We start from the raw sequence: 18,703 nt of genomic DNA, 5'->3' as shown, positions 1-18,703 counted from the left end.
GTGAATGCAATTAAATGGTAGAAAGCTGTCAATCAGGCAATGGAATAACCAGGAACAAATCATTTAAGCGATTTAATGTCCCCTTTTTTTTTTTTTTTTTTTTTTTAGTGATGCAACGTGGATTAAAAATAATCTCTGTTGCATCATATTTCCACTAATTAATGAACTGACGCTGAGGTTGGGTAACTGTTGTGGATTTGATTTAACATAGTTAAAGTATCTTCACTCTTTAACACAATTCAACCCACTATACTGCTTTCAAGTAATTTTAAAGCCCAGAAAGCCTCGCTTTATCCGTCCTTTCGCTTAAAGAAGCGACCGTTCAATCAAAACCCGGATCCCAGAAAGGCGCGAAGAAGCTGTAGGTGTTACGCTGAATCCGGCTTCCCTGGTGACGCGCAGGTCGACACGTGCGCAGCGAGAACGAGCACAAACGTCTTTCAACTTTTCGTTGACCTAACACTGCTTTTCACGAGACGTTGTCTTTCCGTTTTACGGCGTTCTGTAAAATGTAGAATATCGGCTTTGAACTCAGAACTACTTTTGACTTTATTGCGCCGGAAGTCGGACGGAGAGTTCGGTCCTGTTCTCGAGCGCCGCGTCTACCGCTGTTGGGCGGGGTCACAGAAGTCTCCGTGCCACTGGTGGGAGCCGGTCGGCTGTCACCGCCGTGCCGTCGAGCCGGTGACTCAAGACGGTCTTTCAAATGGAGATGAGAGACGCTGGACCGGGATGTGTCCGATTTCCGGGTAGTTGCACAGCGGAATATTCAGTGTTCAGATTGCACAAGGTAAGAAACATTGACCGTCAGAAGCGTTTATTGGTGCTGGTTCTGAATGTTATGTGCACGGTAGATTCGCCAATACTTTACAAACCCAGAATTTGTTCTGGTTCAGCCATTATTTTTTCTTTTTTTTCCCTTTCTTTTTTTCTTAGCTGCTGAGGGTTCTTACAACGCTTCCTACACCTTGAAAATATATTGTTTTCAATAACAGAGAATTTTTTAATAAAATAAGACAGCAGCTGTTTATCTCATTGACCTTGTCTTGGTGTTGATATGGACAGTAAGAGAAGACAGAAGACGTCATATAAAGTCAACTGTCTAGCTGATTAAAAAAAACAAAAAACAAACTCAATTTAATGACTATTTATTTTTGTGTGAGTATTTTGATAGGCCTTTTCAAAGAAAAATAATTTTACTTTAAATTCTCACGACAACAAGCGCAAAAAAACAAAAACAAAAAAAAAAGATTTGCGAAGCAGGTGCTTTTTGTGAAAATTTCAAATTAATGCATGTTTGGCTTTGTCGCCTGTATCGAGGTCACTCTGAGTCCCTCTGCCTGGAACTGCCCCTGCTCTGGTTTGTCTCTAAACCTGCCCCAGTTGTTCGGCCATGAAATATGTCAGGCTGCTGCTGTCGGACTCCCTGGATTTCCAGCTGCATTTTGTCCGGGTTAGAGGCTGACGTCAGATGTGATCTCTGACAATTTTTAGCTCTGTGTGTGTGTGTGTGTGTGTGCGTTCTTTGGTGTGCTTTGTGCATGCGTGTGTGAGCACAGTCGTCTGGTTATGCAGTCTGACCAGCGCACAGAGTCGCACGGGTAATCTGTGAGATCAGCAAAACGTAATCTTCTTTAATCAACGAACCGCACAGCAGTATTTGTATGTCTGAATCACTGTGTGTGTGTGTGTGTGTGTGTCTGTCTCCGTCCAATAGCCACAGTTCAAGTGCAATCCCAGGATACACTGTGATCCAAAGCCTTAACTCCAATATATTGCAGTGGTTTTCATTTCATAGATATTACTGGTGCACCCCAAACCAAAGAGCAAACAAATCTGCTCAAACGCCGAGAGCCTTTTAAATTGCAGTAACATGGACACGGGCTGAAACAAACGTTCCATTGCGTGTGTCTCCCTTGAACCCCAATGCTTTATTTTCCAGAGGTGAGCCATGGCTGACGCCAACAGCAGAGCCGCGCAGAGGAAGATGTCGGCGGCTGGGGAGAGCCTATACAAGGTGCTGGGTCTGGAGAAAGGAGCCACGGCTGCAGACATCAAGAAAGCGTACAGGTGAGTCAGTCGTCGGGTTCAGAATGTATGTTTGGCTTGAGATGTTTTCAAAGTGGTTCACATCCATCCAAAAATTGGTCATATCGGACGTCACCGTCTGATGTGGGTGTCGGTTTAGAGGCACTTCCTGTCGTCGCTTCCATCAGGTTTTCTGTCTATAAATTCAACCACAGGGTTCAATATATTGAGGGTTAGCTTCGCACAAAATGTTCCCCTCTTATTGCCCATCGCAACCCCACGTAAAAGGCATTTTTTGGGGGAGTTTTTCTGAGTTTTAAACATCTCTTCTTCTCTGCCCCTGGTCACATCTTGCACTCGTCTTCTTCTCGCCGCCATCAGGAAGCTGGCATTGAGGTACCACCCAGACAAGAACCCGGACAACCCCGAGGCGGTGGAGAAGTTCAAGGAGATCAACCGGGCCAACTCCATACTGAACGACGAGGGCAAGAGGAGGGTCTACGATGAGATCGGCTCCATGGGCCTCTACCTGTCGGAGCAGTTCGATGACGACAACTACAGCATCTCCCTCTTGTCCAAGTGGTGGTTCAAGGTTTGTGCTCGCAGCGCACAGTTCTCCATCTACTTTTATGACTTTTATCCACGCTTGACGTTTCCTGTTTTGGCTCTGCAGGGTCTGGTTGTGTGCTGCACGCTGTTGACGTGCTACTGCTGCTGCTTCTGCTGCTGCCGCTGCTGCTGCCTGTGCTGCGGGAAGTGTAAAATACCCGAGGAGTGCGAGGAGAGCTTCCAGGAGGACGACCCCGACGAACTGTGGGTGCAGCTGGAGCTGGACTGAGGTGAGAGTCGGGTTTCGCTGCCTCCTTCTGCTAACAGGGTATCACAGGCAGCTCTAATATGCAACCCACCGTGTGTTTTTTTTTTTTCGAACATTCGGGTCAAGTTCATGTCAGAATGGTTTGAAGGCAGCAGCCTGGTTATCCATCAGAATGTGGAACAAATCATAGCAACGATAATTTTGACTGTTTGGCAGCTTCATGTTTTTCTCCAGTATCTCCTGTTGCATGTTGCATGTGTGTTGTTTTTTGTTTTTTTTAAATGCTCCAATCCAGCCGGTCGAGCAATAATCCCAAACCAGCCCACATCTAATCTGGTTCTAGGGAGCACTGAAGGCAAACCTATTCCCCAGCTCATGCCCAAACCACTGCAGCTGATGGACCAAGACCTAAAGTGTACCCACCCCAACCCAAACCATGCATGTCATTACTTCACTGTTTTGTTTTTGTTTTGTTTTTTGACTGAATGAAAACTTGACCTCTTTATTGCTTCTGCAATGTCGAACCCTTGTTTCCACTTTTGCGTCATTTTTTCGTCTTGCGCGGGTTTTGCTGGTTTTAACAACCTAACACTGAAGATGTTCCGTTCCTTCCCCAGAAGTGTGATGGAGCAGAGGAGGCCTCGGCACGCCACAACTCAGCCAAACCCCATCAGTGATTCCCTCCACGCTAGGCTCCTCCCGCCCTGAAGGTGATCGAGCCTGCAGCACAACAAGCAGAAGACAGTGTGGACACCTGCTCTTCATGGAGCTTCCTGTGCACTCCTCCACCTTCTGTGCTGGCTCAAGGAGCAGCGACTCAGTCCACACCTCGGCCGTGATTCTGCACAGGAAGAGTGCGGTGAGGGGCGAAGAACAAGCAGTTTGAACAAGCCTCGTGAATTAACTCAATCTTCCCCATTTTAAAAGAGGAAGTCATGGCATCCATTCCTGACTCTTTCAAAGGAAGAGACCTCCTGAAATTGGCTGATTTAAAGTAGAAAAGGACTGACGGGAAACTCGATCGGCTCTCTGTGCATTTTGTCGATATTTGTACATTTGTCATTTGTTCGCTTAATGTAAATTCTTCAGCCATGGGACCACTGTAACAGTCTCTGCAATTATATAAAAGTTGTTTTTTATTCATGATGCAGCTGAAAATGTTTGATGCAGGTCTGTTGCCATTTTACCAATATATTTTAATGTCTCTGTGTCATCGTTTCACATTTGTCATCCTTCTGACCTACTTAATGATAAAAAGCAAATGACTTATAGATCCAGGTAAACTGCTGAATTTTAATCTTTTTTTTGTTTGTTTTGTTACTTCTCGCTTCTTACGTTACATAATGTTTGCACCCTCTTGTGGACAAAACCATTATGCTCTTAGGCTCTGGTTGATAATTTTGACATTGACAATAGACAGTATATGGAAACATTTTTTTTTCTTTTGAAACTATGTGAGTGAATATCTGTCATTGGTTGACGACATGCAGCTGGGGTTTAATAAAACGCACTTTAAAAATAAATAAATAAATAAATAAGAAATAAATCTTTGAATTCCCTGTCTATTAGTAAGTACGTAGTTAAATAAACGCAGTATGACGTATGAAATACATAGATGGCTTTCTTCAAGTACAAAATAATTTGATGCTTCTCTCGGAAGGGGATGTAGCTCAGTGGTAGAGCGCATGCTTTGCATGTATGAGGCCCCGGGTTCGATCCCCGGCATCTCCACTCATCTTTTGCTCGTTTTCAGAAGCGAACTATTTTGCCGTGTTGACATTTTCACCCTTAAGTTAACCACGTAACGCATAAATCGGATTTTCGTGACATTTTAAACACTTCTTTTAAATATCGCGAAAGGCATCAGTCACCTCGCTAAAATATTGTCTTGACGACGACCATAACCGAAAAAATAGACCACATCGTGAATTTAGATTTGGAACCAGTGTTGATAAACAGAGGCAGCTTGAACATTTATTTTGAAATTCTGTGTTGTCCTTTTACGCGTTACACTTACATACTCGCTCGTTTTCGTTTTTTGTTTTTTTTTTCTTTGCGTTTTTAAAATGAATCACGTCGATTTTACACTCGGTGGTGACAATCCCACGGTCCTACGAATGCTCCGCGCAGGCCACGCCCACCAGCCGTTTCCATAGAGTTAAGCAGCACAGCACGGGCGGGCGGTAACTAAGGAGATCAGGGCTGAAGGCGCCGTCGCAGCTCCTCGATCATGAATAAGAACAATGTCTTATAGCTCCGTCATTTACATGTTATCACAACAAAACCCGGGAATTGTCTTTCGTCACTGCAACGTTTTTTTGTTGTTGCAGGAACCTCTATTTCGCTCCTGTTTCACTGACAGGGGGCCGTCAGATGTTTGTTTGTAGCAATAGCTGCCTTCCATGCTAACTGATGCTGTCTTGGAACTTCTTTTTTCCCCCCCTTAGCATGATGACTATCACGTAGACGTCGTTTTCCTTCGCGCTTACCAAGATTTCCACATTCAGACAGATTTTAGGCGGACAAGACGGACGACTCTCGCCCCCCAGCGAAGGTGACTGACCAGGTCCCAGTTAGCATTGGGGAGGATGCAGCTGAAGCACCTGAAGACGCTGTTAACGCCCCAGGTAAGTTGTGGTACTGAAGTTAGCCAATGGTGCTAACTGATGCTGGAGAGCGCCTCTGGATAAGAGTTGTGAGTGTAATTAAACGTCGAATTATTTTAATTTACGTTTTAAGCGAAAACTAGACAGCTACCTCTTGCGCCGCCCTCCCTTTCTCACAATTTGATTTTTTTTTTAAATTTTATTTATTTTTTATTTTTTCCCCTTTAGGATGGCGCTGCCAAGGTCACGTGCATGGCTTGGGCGCCGAACAACACCAAGTTCGCCGTGTGCACTGTGGACCGAGTGGTGCTGCTGTACGACGAGCAGGGTGAGAGGAGGGACAAGTTCTCCACCAAGCCCCTGGACTCCAAGGTTCGACACCGTGAAACCGTTGGACGCACAAGACAACATTAATCATCTTGTTAACCACTTTACATTTCATTAAGTACATAACTGTAAATAATCCAACTGTTCATAACATGTAAATACCTTGTTTTCCCCTGTTATTATTATAATGTTTTTTAAATTTTTTTTTATTACTTTTTAATTAATATAATTTTTCATTCTCTTTGCACTGCTTTTCGTTGCTGTATTTAAGTAAATTTCCGCAATGTGGGATTAATAAAGGCGTTCTATTCACACGTGACAGTACAACACACGACTACATATAAGAACATTTATGTGTTGACGATGACCTCTGCGTGTGTGTGCGTGTGTGCGTGTGTGTGTGTGTGTGTCATCAGTATGGCAAACAGAGCTACGTGGTCAACGACATGGCCTTCTCACCGGACTCCACCAAGATCGCCATCGGCCAGTCAGACAACATCATCTTTGTCTACAGAATTGGAGAAGACTGGTAACGACCCCCCCCCACCTGCGCTGTATTTTAATGAATTCAATCACATTCAATGTAAACTGTTTTTTCTATTTAAAAAGTTTATGATTTTTATTTATTTTTTTCCGAGGGGGGACAAGAAAGCCATCTGCAACAAATTTGTCCAGACAGTGAGTTGAAATTGTTAAACTGAATGTTACCGGACACATAAATCACTGTCGTCTGCCGCCTCTGAAACTTTGCACCATTCTTTTCTTTCCCGTTGTGCTCCAGAGCGCCGTGACCTGCCTGCTGTGGCCTGCAGAGCACGCCATCGTTTACGGTTTGGTGGACGGAAAGGTGCGTCAGCAGCACGACTCGCCTCCTTTTCACCTGGGTCAATTTTACATTATTTGTGAGGGTGTAAGGGGCAAAGACAACACAGCATTTACTGGACATTTGAATATTTTTGGCCCACCGTGGTTGCTTTTTTATTACTATTGTTGGTATTTTTATTTTATTTTATATATATAAAAAAATAAACATTAAAAAAAAAATCTAATTTTTTTAAATTAATTTGATGTGGTTGTGAAGGAAATGCCCCAGAACACAATCCATAGTTTCACTGAGAGGCGATGCCTCTTTTAAAGCAGCTCTAGGTAACTTTTCGACCATAAAAGTATGATTCCAAACTCAGTAAAGCGGTAGATAAAGGATTAATAGGATCAATGGTTCCGCCTCGGCAGCGAGAGGCGGGGCTGTGCCGGCTGTAACTGCACTGCGTGACTTTCAAGTGCGACCCGACACGCCGGACGAAGCACTTTACGGCAACGTCACACGTTTATTTAGAGGCAGTCTGACATACTACTATTGCAAAATACATAAGATTGTAAAATGATGGAATGGAACTCAATAAGTAACCTCGATGAAAGACGAGGTGTTGAACGTTTGCTACAACGTTATTGACGTAGCAAACTCGTAGCAAGCTCAAGTTACCTAGAGCTGCTTTAAATAGAGTCCTTCTCCTACGAGGGGATGTAGCTCAGTGGTAGAGCGCATGCTTTGCATGTATGAGGCCCCGGGTTCAATCCCCGGCATCTCCACTTGTCTTTTCTCGCTCTCAGTCACTCTTTTCCATAAAGCCCAAGTCTGGCTTTCATAGCAGAGATTTTCCGTAGCAACATGAAATTATTTGTGATCATTTATGGCAAATAGTATTTGTTTTTTATTTTTCATTTGATTTTTGTTTATTTAAATTTATTTTTAATTGAAATTTTATTTACGGTAATGGTGTTTTTTGTTTGTTTTTTTCTTGCAGGTCCGCCTGGCAAACACTCAGACAAACAAATCATCCACCATCTACGGCACCGAGTCCTGCGTCGTCTCACTGGCGTCCAAGTAAATCTCTGTTACATCATTATTGAATTAAGACCTGCAGCTCGTAGTTAGGAGGTCTTCCTCTGTGTCTCCTGCTACATTCACTGTGTGTTGTGTCTCAGTGTCTCTGCTAAGGGCATCCTGTCGGGTCACTCTGACGGGACGGTGGTGCGCTACTTCTTCGACGACGAAGGTTCTGGCGAGTCGCAGGTATTCCCATCCTGTCGGATCATCATCAGTTTTTTGTTTTTTTGTGCGTCTTCGTAATAAAACCCAACTCCCCTCCCCACCACCACCACTCTAACCACAGGGCAAGCTGCTGCTCCACCCCTGCCCCCCGTACGCCCTGGCCTGGGGCGCCAACAGCATCATGGTGGGCGGTTGCGACAAGAAGGTGGTGGCCTACGGCCGGGAGGGTCACGTCCTGCAGACCTTCGACTACAACCACGACCGCACGGAGAAGGAGTTCACGGTGGCGGCCACCAGCCCCAGCGGCCAGTCGGTGGTGTTTGGCAGCTTCGACCGGTCAGTCGCCACGCAGCAGCAGCTTCCAGGCGAATCCGGGTGAAGAGTGTGAGATGGCTTTGATTCCACTGTCCTCCCCGGTGTTTGCGGCAGGCTGCGGGTGTTCAACTGGGCCCCCAGGAGGGGCGTGTGGGACGAGGCCAAGTCCAAAGAGATTCCCAACCTCTACACCATCACCAGCCTGTCCTGGAAGAAAGACGGCTCGCGACTCTGCGCTGTAAATGCCTCCCGCAGCACCACAGTTTGGCCTCGGGGCTTCGCTGAGCAGGTTTGATTTAAGTTGCTTTGATTTCTCTCCGTGCGTTGCCAGGGCACTCTGTGTGGGGGGGTGGAGCTGTTCGACTGCTGCCTGCGCAGAACCATCTACAAGAACAAGTTTGAGATGACCTACGTGGGCCTGAGCCAGGTAGGCCAGTCAGAAGGATGGAAGCCTGGACTCTACCTCTGTCACCTGTCTCACTCTTGACCTCCTGTCCAGGTCATCGTGAGGAACCTCTCCACAGGAACCCGAGTGGTCCTCAAGTCCTATTACGGCTACGAGGTGGAGGAAGTGAAAATCATGGGCAAAGACCGCTACCTGGTGGCCCACACCTCGGAGACTCTGCTGCTGGGGGACCTGCTGACCAACAAGCTGAGCGAGGTGAGACCCTCAGGAGGTCATGACCTTCTGACTCCAACACGACTGTCAGTCTCACCCCTGCTCTCTGTGCGCCAGGTGCCGTGGCCCGGCTCGGGCGGCAACGAGAAGTTCTTCTTTGAGAATGAAAATGTGAGTTACAGCGGACAGTTGTGTCTGCACGTGCTCAGTAACCTGTTGCTGTGGGTGGACTGCTCATGTTTGGTGTCTTTTGGCTCAGGTGTGCATGATCTTCAACGCCGGCGAGCTCAGCCTGGTGGAGTACAGCAACAACGAGATCCTGGGATCAGTCAGAACTGAGTTCATGAACCCTCACCTCATCAGGTAGGCAGGCAGGCAGGCAGGCGGCTGCCGCAGTGGTGTAGTTCCAACTTTTCTCCACTAGATGGGGGCATTGATCTCTGCACAATCTTGAGGTGCAGCAGCGGAGTTGCAGGGAATATCCAGAGTCCTGCGCAAGGTGTCAGCAGCGCCGCCTACTGACTGACTGACGTGTGTGTGTGCAGCGTGCGGCTGAACGAGAGGATGCAGAGAGGAGTGGGAGACAACAAGAAGCTGGCCTACCTCATCGACCTGAAGACCATCGCTGTTGGTAAGACTGAAATACAGAAATCAGTTTTCCCATCTTTTGAATCCACTCTGTCTGCTTCAACAACTTCACTTTTATATTTTTTCCATCATTGGACGAATCATACACACCCCTTCTTGTTTTTGGTTTTTAAATGCTTCCATAACTTTAAATTCATATTTTATCTGAAAATCTGAGCTTTTTTTTTTTCTAACCCTAAACAACAAACTTATATCAATTGTAAACGTGCTGGAGTAAACGTTGTTATTTATATCCTTCACTCACTGTCAACTGTTCCTGTGGCCCCTCCAGTGGACTTGGCTGGCGGATTCAACCTGGGAACCATCGGCCACGAGTCCAAGATCGACTGGCTGGAGCTGAACGAGACCGGCCGCAAACTGCTGTTCAGGGACAAGAAGCTGCGGGTGAGAACGGAACATCGCCGCCTCCTCCGTTTCCTTTCCCAAGCTTCTGAGCTGGCTCTCGCCAAAGCAGTCCTGCAACTCCACTCTGCGAGGGAGAGGGCGCTCTTCAACCACATACAACTCCCAAACTTGTAGTTTGTTGTAGCTCCAGGCGAAAATACTAAAACATGTTATTCTTTTTTTGTTAGTGCACAGTTTTCTGGGTTGTTTTTTCTTTGTCTGTTTTTTTTTTTTTTGTGTGTGTGTTTTTTTGTAAGCTGCTGACAGGATGAGGCCGACCCGGAGCAGCTGTCAGTTGACGCCCCGGGGTGACAGTACAGTGTGATGTCTGTGCCCCGGGGGGAAAACACGGCGGGAGCTCTGGTAATTGGCAACCCGTCAGCAGCATCGTACTCTGTGCTGAATCCTGACTTTTTCTTTTTTTTTTTTTTTTTACTGCGTACAAGTCCTACAAGTCTATTGATAACTTTTTTTTTTTTAAAACTATACTTAAGATGAGGAAGAACACAAAAAACGCAAAAAAACCCTACGATTTTTAAACTTAAAGGTCCAGTGTGTAATATTTGGCCTTTTTGGCCTATTTATGATTTTTATATTGGTAAAAGCTTAATTTCCTGCCTATAAATATGTGAATAACAGTGTATACTCACAGTACAGTAAAAGTATTTTTTTTTTTCTACCTTTAGAATGGTTCTTATTAAACATGAGAATATACATAGAGCAAGGGTCCCAGCTAACTGCCATCTTGCACCAGGCAGCTGGTGTGGACAGTCCAGGTCACCTGGCAGCGAGTTTCAAATTTAGGGTGAACACTCGCATCTTCAAATAAACCAACAAAGGGGAAGGTGAACGAGATGTCCAGGTTTGTGTGCGCAGGCCACTGTAGTTCGCTGGCAAACTTGGTAGAGGGAGGGTGAGAGGGTGAGCGCTGCAGTCTATAATGTAACCACTTGATGTAGCAGTTTGTTCTATATCCAAATATTACACACTGAACATTTAAAGGAGGGACACTGGGCTCGTCAGAATCAGGAAAGCTGTACTGCAACCAGCCACCAGGGGGCAAACTCCTTGCTTTGCCTCTTATTAACTGTGAGATTGGCGCTACCTCTTCCTGCTCCCTGGTCTTTGCAGCACTCTGCCAGATGAAAGGTGCCTTAACACGCTCAGTCTGTGACGTTAAGCTCCACCCCTTCCTCCTCCTGACTCCTCCCCTCCCCCCCCAGCTCCACCTGTACGACCTGGAGAGCGGCGCCAGGACCACGCTGCTCAGCTTCTGCTCGTACGTGCAGTGGGTCCCCGGCAGCGACGTGGTGGTGGCCCAGAACCGAGGGAACCTGTGCATCTGGTACAGCATCGACAGCCCGGAGAGCGTCACCATGTTCCCCATCAAGGTGAGGCGCCAGCAGCAAGTCACAAGTGGATTTCTTTTCTTTTTAATTCAATATTTTCTCTCATTCGTCCTGGTCAGGGAGACATTGTGGACCTGGAGCGGGCCGAAGGGAAGACGGACGTGATCGTGACGGAGGGCGTGCACACCGTCTCCTACACGCTGGACGAAGGCCTCATCGAGTTCGGCACGGCCGTGGACGACGGCGACTACGACCGGTAAGGAGTCCGTGAAGGACTCTTAACCTTTTTTCTCAGAACTGAGAGGTGAAATGTCTACAAGATGGCAAGAACGAGTCCGGTTGCCCCAACTTCACCCTCCTACATTACGTCTGGGGAGGTCTCGGGCCACTCCATCCATCCACTTCCTGCCTCCATCCAGCCAGCGCTCAGCAGGGCCGGTTCCTCCAGCTCCCTCTGGAGGGTGGAGGGTGGCCGGCGAACACAAGGGGGCAGCTGTCCTCTTTATCCAGCCGCTTCCCTTCCCTTGGCTTCCACTCCATCTGGTGCAGAGGCTTCCAGCAGACCGCCGGCCAGCTGGGAGAGCTGAGACCCGCTCCTCTCCTCAGCCTGCTGCCATTTGTCAATGGCGTCCGTGATTGGTCCTCGTCACTCGGTGACCTTCAGCGGTTTGGAGGAGCAGCAGCAGCAGCAGCAGCAGCAGCAGCTCCTCACTAACGTCGCGTCAAGAGACCAGATGTGTTGTAACTTGCAGTGATTAACCCACCAAATGGGTGGTTCAGATCTCGGGGATTCTTGTCATCAGCGGGTTTTTTGTTCTTATTCGTCACTGTTGGAGGTCGTTTCTTAGTCTTTTGTGGTGAGAATCATCAGAAGAGGCTCCGCCCTGTCAGACCGGCTGCCCTGCTGCAATCTCAGAGAAGAATACACAGATTAGGGAGGATGTGGTTACCTTTAAATTTTATGAAAAGTGGCTATTTTGAAGAATTTAGATATGAAACGTGTTTGGTGTCGTGGTATCGGCGCGTCCCTGTTATGTGCATGAAACACAAACTTCCAATATCTGAATTATAAATATGTTTCTCATTCTGCAGCTTCTTTCTATTCTAAGCTGTGTGTTGCCCTTCAGGTCCCATGATGCAGCTGCAAAGTTGTTGCTTTGTTTTTGTTATTTTTATGTTATTACCATTTAATTATAGGTGTGTGTGTGTGTGTGTGTGTGGGTGTGTGTGTGTGTGTGTGTGTGTGTGTGTGTGTGTGTGTGTGTGTGTTGCCAGAGCCACAGCGTTCCTGGAAACTCTGGAGATGTCACCAGAGACTGAAGCCATGTGGAAGACACTCAGCAAACTGGCACTGGAGGCTCAGCAGCTGCACATCGCAGAGAGGTGTGAGGACACACACACACACACACACACACACACACACACACACACGCGCTGATATTTGTGTGTCTGCGTCTCTGTGTGTGTGGTCACCAGAGGTTCAAACAAACAAAACACAGAAAAATCACTTCCTAAAAAAATATTCCATCTCCTCCTCCGTCCAATCGTAGCACCATTCTCACTGGTCAGTGAACTGATCACGTGACCCCGTAGGTCACAACCGCTGACGTGTAAATGCGACAAAAGTGTTACCATGACACTTTTGTGAGATACCTCGATTTGGATACGTGTGAAAAACCACCTGATGAGAGCGTCAAAAGCTTTGAGCCATGTTTGAGAGGTTTTTTCCCAGTTTCACGTGTTTCTATTAGCAGTTTTTTATCGCGATATTTAGGTTTTGCACAATTCCAGGGGTCGTGGAAACGCAGCTACTGTGAGAATTTCCTCCTGTTGTTTGCTCTTGTTTTAAAACGCCTTCCTCTTTTTCTAAATGGAGAGAATCCTCCCCCTTTAATGGATGGATTCTCTTTCCTCCCTCTTTCAAACGCTGTTTTTTTTTCCCCTCCGTTAAACCGCCGTCATTAATAATGCAGCCGCTGTTGCCTCTTCGCCTCGCGCTGCTTGATTTGCATAAATCATTAAATATTTCTGGGGGAAAAAAAAAAAAGAGGAACTGTTTTGTCTAGAATGCGCAAAATGTTAATGAGGGAAGGGAAGAAAGAGTTTTATAACTTTCTTTTTTTTTTTCTAAATCTTTAATGACTTGTTCATTAAAGTGATGCAAGAGTTCAGTCAGAGTTGGTAATAAAGTGTCCCGGCGCTGCTGCGACGTGCCTTTTCCTTCCTCAGCCACTGAGACTGCTGGCTAATTAAAGGCTTATTAAAGCAGAAGCTCAGATTTATCTTTCAGGAGGGTTTTTTTTTCCTAGTCTAAACAGGCTACGATTCGCTGCCTTTTCAGACTCCAACTGATTTTCTTTCTTTCTTTTTGTTTTGGTTTAACCTCTACTGCTCTGCTGTTCTTCTTCTTCAGGTGCTTTGCAGCGTTGGGCGACGTCTCCACCGTACGCTTCCTGCACCAGACCAACCAGATCGCCGACAAAGTTTCACAGGAAACGGTGGGTTTTGTCCCAAGCAGAGCCTCACTTTCACACATTGTCACCCCTCCCTCATTCTTCTACAGGATGGAAGCAGAAACGCATTTCCTGCTATGACCAAACACAGTCGTGGGTGTGTGAGTGACGATTTCTGACTCTGATCTGGTTTCATCGTGATATTTTTCTCTGCTGTACTGTGTGTTTTGAGCAGGGAGGAGATGGAACAGCTCACTTCCAGGTCCAGGCTCACGTGGCCATGTTGGACAAGAACTTCAAACTTGCTGAGATGCACTATGTGGAGCAGGTTGGACACACACACAAACACACACACACACACACTTTAACTCACAGTGTACGCTTTGTGTTTCAGTCTTTGAATGTGGGAAAAGTTTCTTCATTTGAATGTGAAGCCATCTAACTGTAGTCGATCCGTCAGTCAACCGCTGCTCTCTGCTCTAAATGCTCCTGAATTCCTCGGTGCTCTGCTGTCCCTGCAGAACGCCATAGATGAAGCTGTGGAGATGTACCAGGAGCTCCACATGTGGGACGACTGCATCGCCGTGGCTGAAGCCAGAGTGAGTGTTTGGGACATCCAACAAAGCAGCAGCTCTAGCAGGAAGCTAAGCGTTTTTAGCACAAGACTCTGAACAGATAGCTGAGCTCGAGGATTGTTTAAGCTAATGAAGCAGGTGAAGTTGCATCAGTGGAGTCCAGGTCTGGAGATGGTACCTTTCAAACCTTTCTCCTAACCTCCAACCCTGCTGTGAATAATCTCAGAGCCACCCGGAGCTGGACACCCTGCGGAGGAACTACTACCGCTGGCTGACGGAGACGGGCCAGGACGAGAAGGCCGGGGAGGTGAAGGAGAGCCAGGGGGACTTCCAGGGCGCAGTCAACCTCTACCTGAAGGCCGGACTGCCGGCCAAAGCTGCCCGACTGGCCATCAGTCAGCCGGAGATCAGCAGCAACAGCGACACCGTCAGCCGCATCGCCGCCGGCCTCCTGCGGGGAGAATTCTACGAGAGGGTGAGAGGCCGGGTCCGGTCCTGCTCCCGGGGAAACAAGTCGAGTTAGTTGACCAGCTGGTTCCTGGCTCCTCCACCTCCTCTTCCTCCTCTTCCTCTCCACTGGACAGTTGCCAGGAGAGGGAGTTTGAACAAGGCTTTTCTCTGTCTGTGCAGCGCCGCAGTCTGTCTGTCTCCATCTGTCTGTTATTGTGCTGTTTGACTTTGTGCGTCTGTGTGTGCGTGCGCGTGAGAGATCTCGCTCGCTCTCCTGCAGCAGCCAAGTGTGTTTGTGTAACAGGTGGTGGGAAAAAACCCACAGAACTCAGAGTAAATGCTGAATAAAAGAAGGCTGTGTAAATATTTTTTATTTAAAGTAAATATTTATTTTAATGCATTTTGTTATTCATGATGCGCTATTATTTATTTGCAAACATTTATTTGTGTGTGTGTGTGTGTGTGTGTGTGTGTGAGAGCAGGCTGGAGATCTGTACGAGAAGATCAGGAACAACCAGAGAGCTCTGGAGTGCTACTGCAAAGGAGGCGCCTTCAGGAAAGGTAAAACTCAGCAGCGGTTTTGGCCCCCCATGGCCACCAGGGGGTGCACAAGAGTGTTTGTCCAGGTGTATGTCAAGATATAGAGGGTTGCACAGTGAGTTCCTCCTCTGAAACTCTGAAACTGCCACCATTACGTCTCCTCATCGTTTGGGGTCGTCGAGCTGTTTTAATGAGTTATTTAAAAGGAATACTAATTAAATTCCAGGAAGGGAAACTACGAGTCTCTCTGTGTTATGTGACCAGCGGATGCGTGTTGTTGAGTTGGGTGCGCTAACTTGGTCCCCCCTCCTGCCTCCTGTAGCGGTGGAGCTGGCCCGCTTGGCCTTCCCCGGCGAGGTGGTGAAACTGGAGGAGGCCTGGGGAGACTACCTGGTCCAGCAGAAACAGATGGACGCCGCCATCAACCACTTCATTGAAGCCGGGTGCGTGGAGGGGGAGGGGGAGTCGACGATCTGGGCAGATGGAGAGGAGGAGAAAAAAAAAAAAAAACGAAAAGAAGGAAAAAACAGGCTGACAAAGATGGCTGAGAGCGCGATGAGAGGAGATATCTTTAGACGGTTATATTCTTCTCCCAAAAATAACTCGGAAAGGAAGCGACGATCCAAAGGGATCCAAATTTTCATTTTCAAGTCCAGGTTGAAAAAGCATCTGAAACTGAAATTTTGACTGTGGATGAGAAAAAGATGCTGAAAATAGAATCCTCTGCTGTTGGTTTCCTGCTCTGCCAGAAAAGTAAAAAACAAACAAAACAGAAAAAACTTAAATTGTTAACAAAATGCAAAAAAATAAAAATACCCCTCCTCATCCTGGTTCTGTTGCCAGGTAAACCCTGGCGGAGCCACAGCGTCAGCAGTCCAGGCCCGTTAGATAAGAAGACAAATTATTTAGCCTGCTAAAATTCTGTGTTATTTCCATCTTATCATTAATAATCATTTTATTTATTTTTCATTGGATTTTTCCAGGTGCTCTCTTAAAGCCATCGAGGCGGCCATCGCCGCTCGCCAGTGGAAGAAAGCCGTGCACATCCTGGAGCTGCAGAACGATTCCTCTGCGGCAAAGTTCTACGTGAAGATAGCGCAGCACTACGCCTCCTTGCAGGACTACGAGGTGAGAGACTGCAAGGTGGCGGCCCATTCATTTCAGGGAAGTTGCTCACACAGCGTATACGCCAGGAAAAGTTTTTGGACTTCCGCATTAATGGGCCGTTGGGATTTTATCTGCTGCAGTACCCCGAGTGGCCACTGGGGTTAAAAATCGCCAAGCCGGCATATTGCCAGTCTGGTATCCAGCTTTTAGGATTACGGAAGAAGATCAGGGCCACAAGAAGAGAAATAAATTGAGATAGAATTTTTTTTTTCAAGTTTTCAATTTGAGAATAAATTTGGCGTCAAAAAGTTGTGAATAATTTTGTGAATAAAATGGAAATTTTGCAATTAATGTCAACGTGAAGTAAGTCAAAATGTCGAGGGTAAAGTGGAAAGGCTCTGCGCGCGAAGTCTAGTGGACCTTATCCACGAAATTTCACGAAATTTTGACTTAAACCTCGAAATGAAAACTTGCATAAAAATCTTCCTGTAATATTTTTTCTCTTCTTGTGGCCCGAGTCCTCTTTCGTATACGATACATCCATGGGTGAGAGCGACGTGGAGGTGCAACAGTGAGAAATGGCTGAGTCGCCAGTTTCCTTCAGCAGTCCCGCACGGTTCGTTGTCCAAAAAAAAATCTCTCCTGGAAACACGTGCATTTAGCCCTCTGTTTGCAGCCTCCTGCAAAAAAAAAAAAAAGAACAGCTGCTTTGTTGGACTTTTCCATACATTTGCAAACAAGGGGCCAGGGCCTGGGAGAGCTTTCCGTGCACCTCGGTGCCGCTGCACGGAAAAGCACCTGATTGTTGGTCGATGGTGTGTTTGTGTTACTTTGTGAGCACTGAGCTCACCGCAGTGCAGGCTAAGTGCCTCCACGCTGCTGGTTGTGAGTCGGGAGGTGTTGGACTGAGCTGCCGAGGGGGATCGAGTGTCTCTCCGACACCAGCACCAGTTTATTTCGGAACTCTCAGTGTTGTTTTTTTTTCCCCCTTTTTTTTCTTTTTTTTCTTTCCATCGGCTCCGCTCACATGCATTTCCATTTCGAGCTGCGAGTCGCACCTTCACCGCCCTGCAGAGTTCAGTCGGCTCGTTGGCACTGCGGGCAGGCTGGACGCTCGGCAGACGCTAATAATAAAAAATAAAAAACAAGGAAAGAAAAAATAAAATGTAAAAAAAAATATACAGGTAAAAGGAAAATAGAAATGTGCTAGGAGTTGAAGGAGAGAGTGAAGAGAGATGATGATGATGATGATGGTGATGGTGATGATGGCGATGCAGGTACACAGCGAGCCAAAGAGCCTTTGCGGCTTTGCCAGCCTCTGAAAATAGCGCTGCGTCTCGGCCAAATTCACTGAAAGCAATTAAGATAACAAGCTCGCCGCCGTCCAACTTTGCAGGAAAAGTATCGAGTCACGGCGGCGACGCTCGTGATTTAGATGCTTAGAATGATCTGGGGGGGGGGAAGAAACTGAAAAATCAGTGACGCTCCGGCTGTTGATGGAGCATTCGTTTCCTCCTGCAGGCACTGAGTCACTTTGCGACTGAATCAGTGCAGCACATTGAATCTTATCAGCACCACATTGTCTTCCTTCACAGTTATGTAACTGGAAATGAAGAGCAGTTAACCGGCTTCTGCGAAGATTCTCGCTGGATAACCAGTCAGGCTCCCTGCAGGCAGCTGTTTGCCTGATTGAGTTGCTGACAAGCAGCCAGGTGGCAAAATACACACAGCTGGCCAGATGATGTATTTCTAAACCAGAATTTCCCAAAATATCTATTTCTCATCCTGGACTCCAGTGAAGCAGTGCCACACCATCCTAAAACTAAGACATTCTGTAAGATCACCACAAAACAGCAGCAGGTTACTCAGCCCTTTGTTTACAGCTGTTATCCATTATGATGCTTTCAAAACATCAGTGCCTTGAATTCTGCAAAACGCGCAGCCTCTAAACTTCGAGATAAGGAGCTCGTGAGTTTTTGCAAGATTTTTAAAAAAAATTTTTTTTATCTCTGCTAATGACGACGTGCTTGTCATGTGCCCTGCCGGCCTGCAGGTGGCAGAGCAGCTGTACGTGAAGGGAGGTCACATCAAGGACGCCATCGACATGTACACTGGCGCCGGACGCTGGGAGGATGCTCACAAGGTCAGTGCGGAGGGACCAGTTTAACCAGTTCAACCAGTAATGTGACGGAGCAGAGCCATCTTGAGAAGCTCCAATTGGAATTATTTCCTGCTGATTATCATGTTTATATATTTTGTTGACCGGATGTGACTGGACCAATCAGCATTTTCGTAACAGCTTTACCAGTTTGTGTTGTGGGATCTGATTGGCCCATTCTGAGGGAGAGAATTTTAGTCCAATAAGTCCCAATAGTAGTCTTTTTTTTTTCATAGACTTTTATTTTTAAACATGTTTTATTTTGAGATGGCAT

At 46.8% G+C, this 18,703-nt stretch overlaps 2 protein-coding genes and 2 non-coding genes across 7 annotated transcripts in view; all 4 read left to right on the top strand.

Moving 5' to 3' along the window:
• Positions 1–569: 569 nt before the first annotated feature.
• Positions 570–2,901, top strand: dnajc5ga (DnaJ (Hsp40) homolog, subfamily C, member 5 gamma a). Its single transcript, XM_076013064.1, has 4 exons — positions 570–790; positions 1,943–2,070; positions 2,410–2,620; positions 2,702–2,901. The coding sequence occupies exons 2-4, from the start codon at positions 1,952–1,954 to the stop codon at positions 2,864–2,866; spliced, it is 495 nt and encodes a 164-aa protein (XP_075869179.1). The 5' UTR covers positions 570–790; positions 1,943–1,951; the 3' UTR covers positions 2,867–2,901.
• A 1,603-nt stretch (positions 2,902–4,504) lies between these two features.
• On the top strand, positions 4,505–4,576 carry trnaa-ugc (transfer RNA alanine (anticodon UGC)). Its single transcript has one exon. It is a non-coding gene; the product is annotated as a tRNA-Ala (tRNA).
• A 438-nt stretch (positions 4,577–5,014) lies between these two features.
• Positions 5,015–18,703, top strand: part of ift172 (intraflagellar transport 172) — a 22,266-nt gene continuing 8,577 nt past the window's right edge. For all 4 annotated transcript variants that reach the window (XM_076013060.1, XM_076013059.1, XM_076013057.1 and 1 more), the window contains exons 1-26: positions 5,015–5,472; positions 5,680–5,823; positions 6,195–6,307; positions 6,417–6,456; positions 6,560–6,625; positions 7,584–7,663; positions 7,765–7,852; positions 7,953–8,167; positions 8,261–8,384; positions 8,478–8,573; positions 8,646–8,807; positions 8,883–8,936; positions 9,025–9,128; positions 9,311–9,396; positions 9,685–9,797; positions 11,021–11,188; positions 11,266–11,402; positions 12,422–12,529; positions 13,560–13,644; positions 13,835–13,927; positions 14,121–14,198; positions 14,401–14,649; positions 15,107–15,185; positions 15,487–15,607; positions 16,148–16,292; positions 18,325–18,414. In XM_076013060.1, coding sequence (XP_075869175.1) covers positions 5,434–5,472; positions 5,680–5,823; positions 6,195–6,307; positions 6,417–6,456; positions 6,560–6,625; positions 7,584–7,663; positions 7,765–7,852; positions 7,953–8,167; positions 8,261–8,384; positions 8,478–8,573; positions 8,646–8,807; positions 8,883–8,936; positions 9,025–9,128; positions 9,311–9,396; positions 9,685–9,797; positions 11,021–11,188; positions 11,266–11,402; positions 12,422–12,529; positions 13,560–13,644; positions 13,835–13,927; positions 14,121–14,198; positions 14,401–14,649; positions 15,107–15,185; positions 15,487–15,607; positions 16,148–16,292; positions 18,325–18,414 — 2,877 coding nt within the window. In that variant the 5' untranslated portion in view covers positions 5,015–5,433. The remainder of the gene's footprint in view (positions 5,473–5,679; positions 5,824–6,194; positions 6,308–6,416; positions 6,457–6,559; positions 6,626–7,583; positions 7,664–7,764; positions 7,853–7,952; positions 8,168–8,260; positions 8,385–8,477; positions 8,574–8,645; positions 8,808–8,882; positions 8,937–9,024; positions 9,129–9,310; positions 9,397–9,684; positions 9,798–11,020; positions 11,189–11,265; positions 11,403–12,421; positions 12,530–13,559; positions 13,645–13,834; positions 13,928–14,120; positions 14,199–14,400; positions 14,650–15,106; positions 15,186–15,486; positions 15,608–16,147; positions 16,293–18,324; positions 18,415–18,703) is intronic.
• Positions 7,297–7,368, top strand: trnaa-ugc (transfer RNA alanine (anticodon UGC)). Its single transcript has one exon. It is a non-coding gene; the product is annotated as a tRNA-Ala (tRNA).

Source organism: Nelusetta ayraudi, unplaced genomic scaffold (genome assembly GCF_046127955.1).
Source record: "Nelusetta ayraudi isolate G7.1 ecotype Tasmania unplaced genomic scaffold, CSIRO-AGI_Nayr_v1 ptg000140l, whole genome shotgun sequence".
NCBI lineage: Eukaryota > Metazoa > Chordata > Actinopteri > Tetraodontiformes > Monacanthidae > Nelusetta > Nelusetta ayraudi.
Note: the sequence above shows the minus strand (reverse complement) of the source record. Positions and strands in the feature narration are given on the sequence as shown.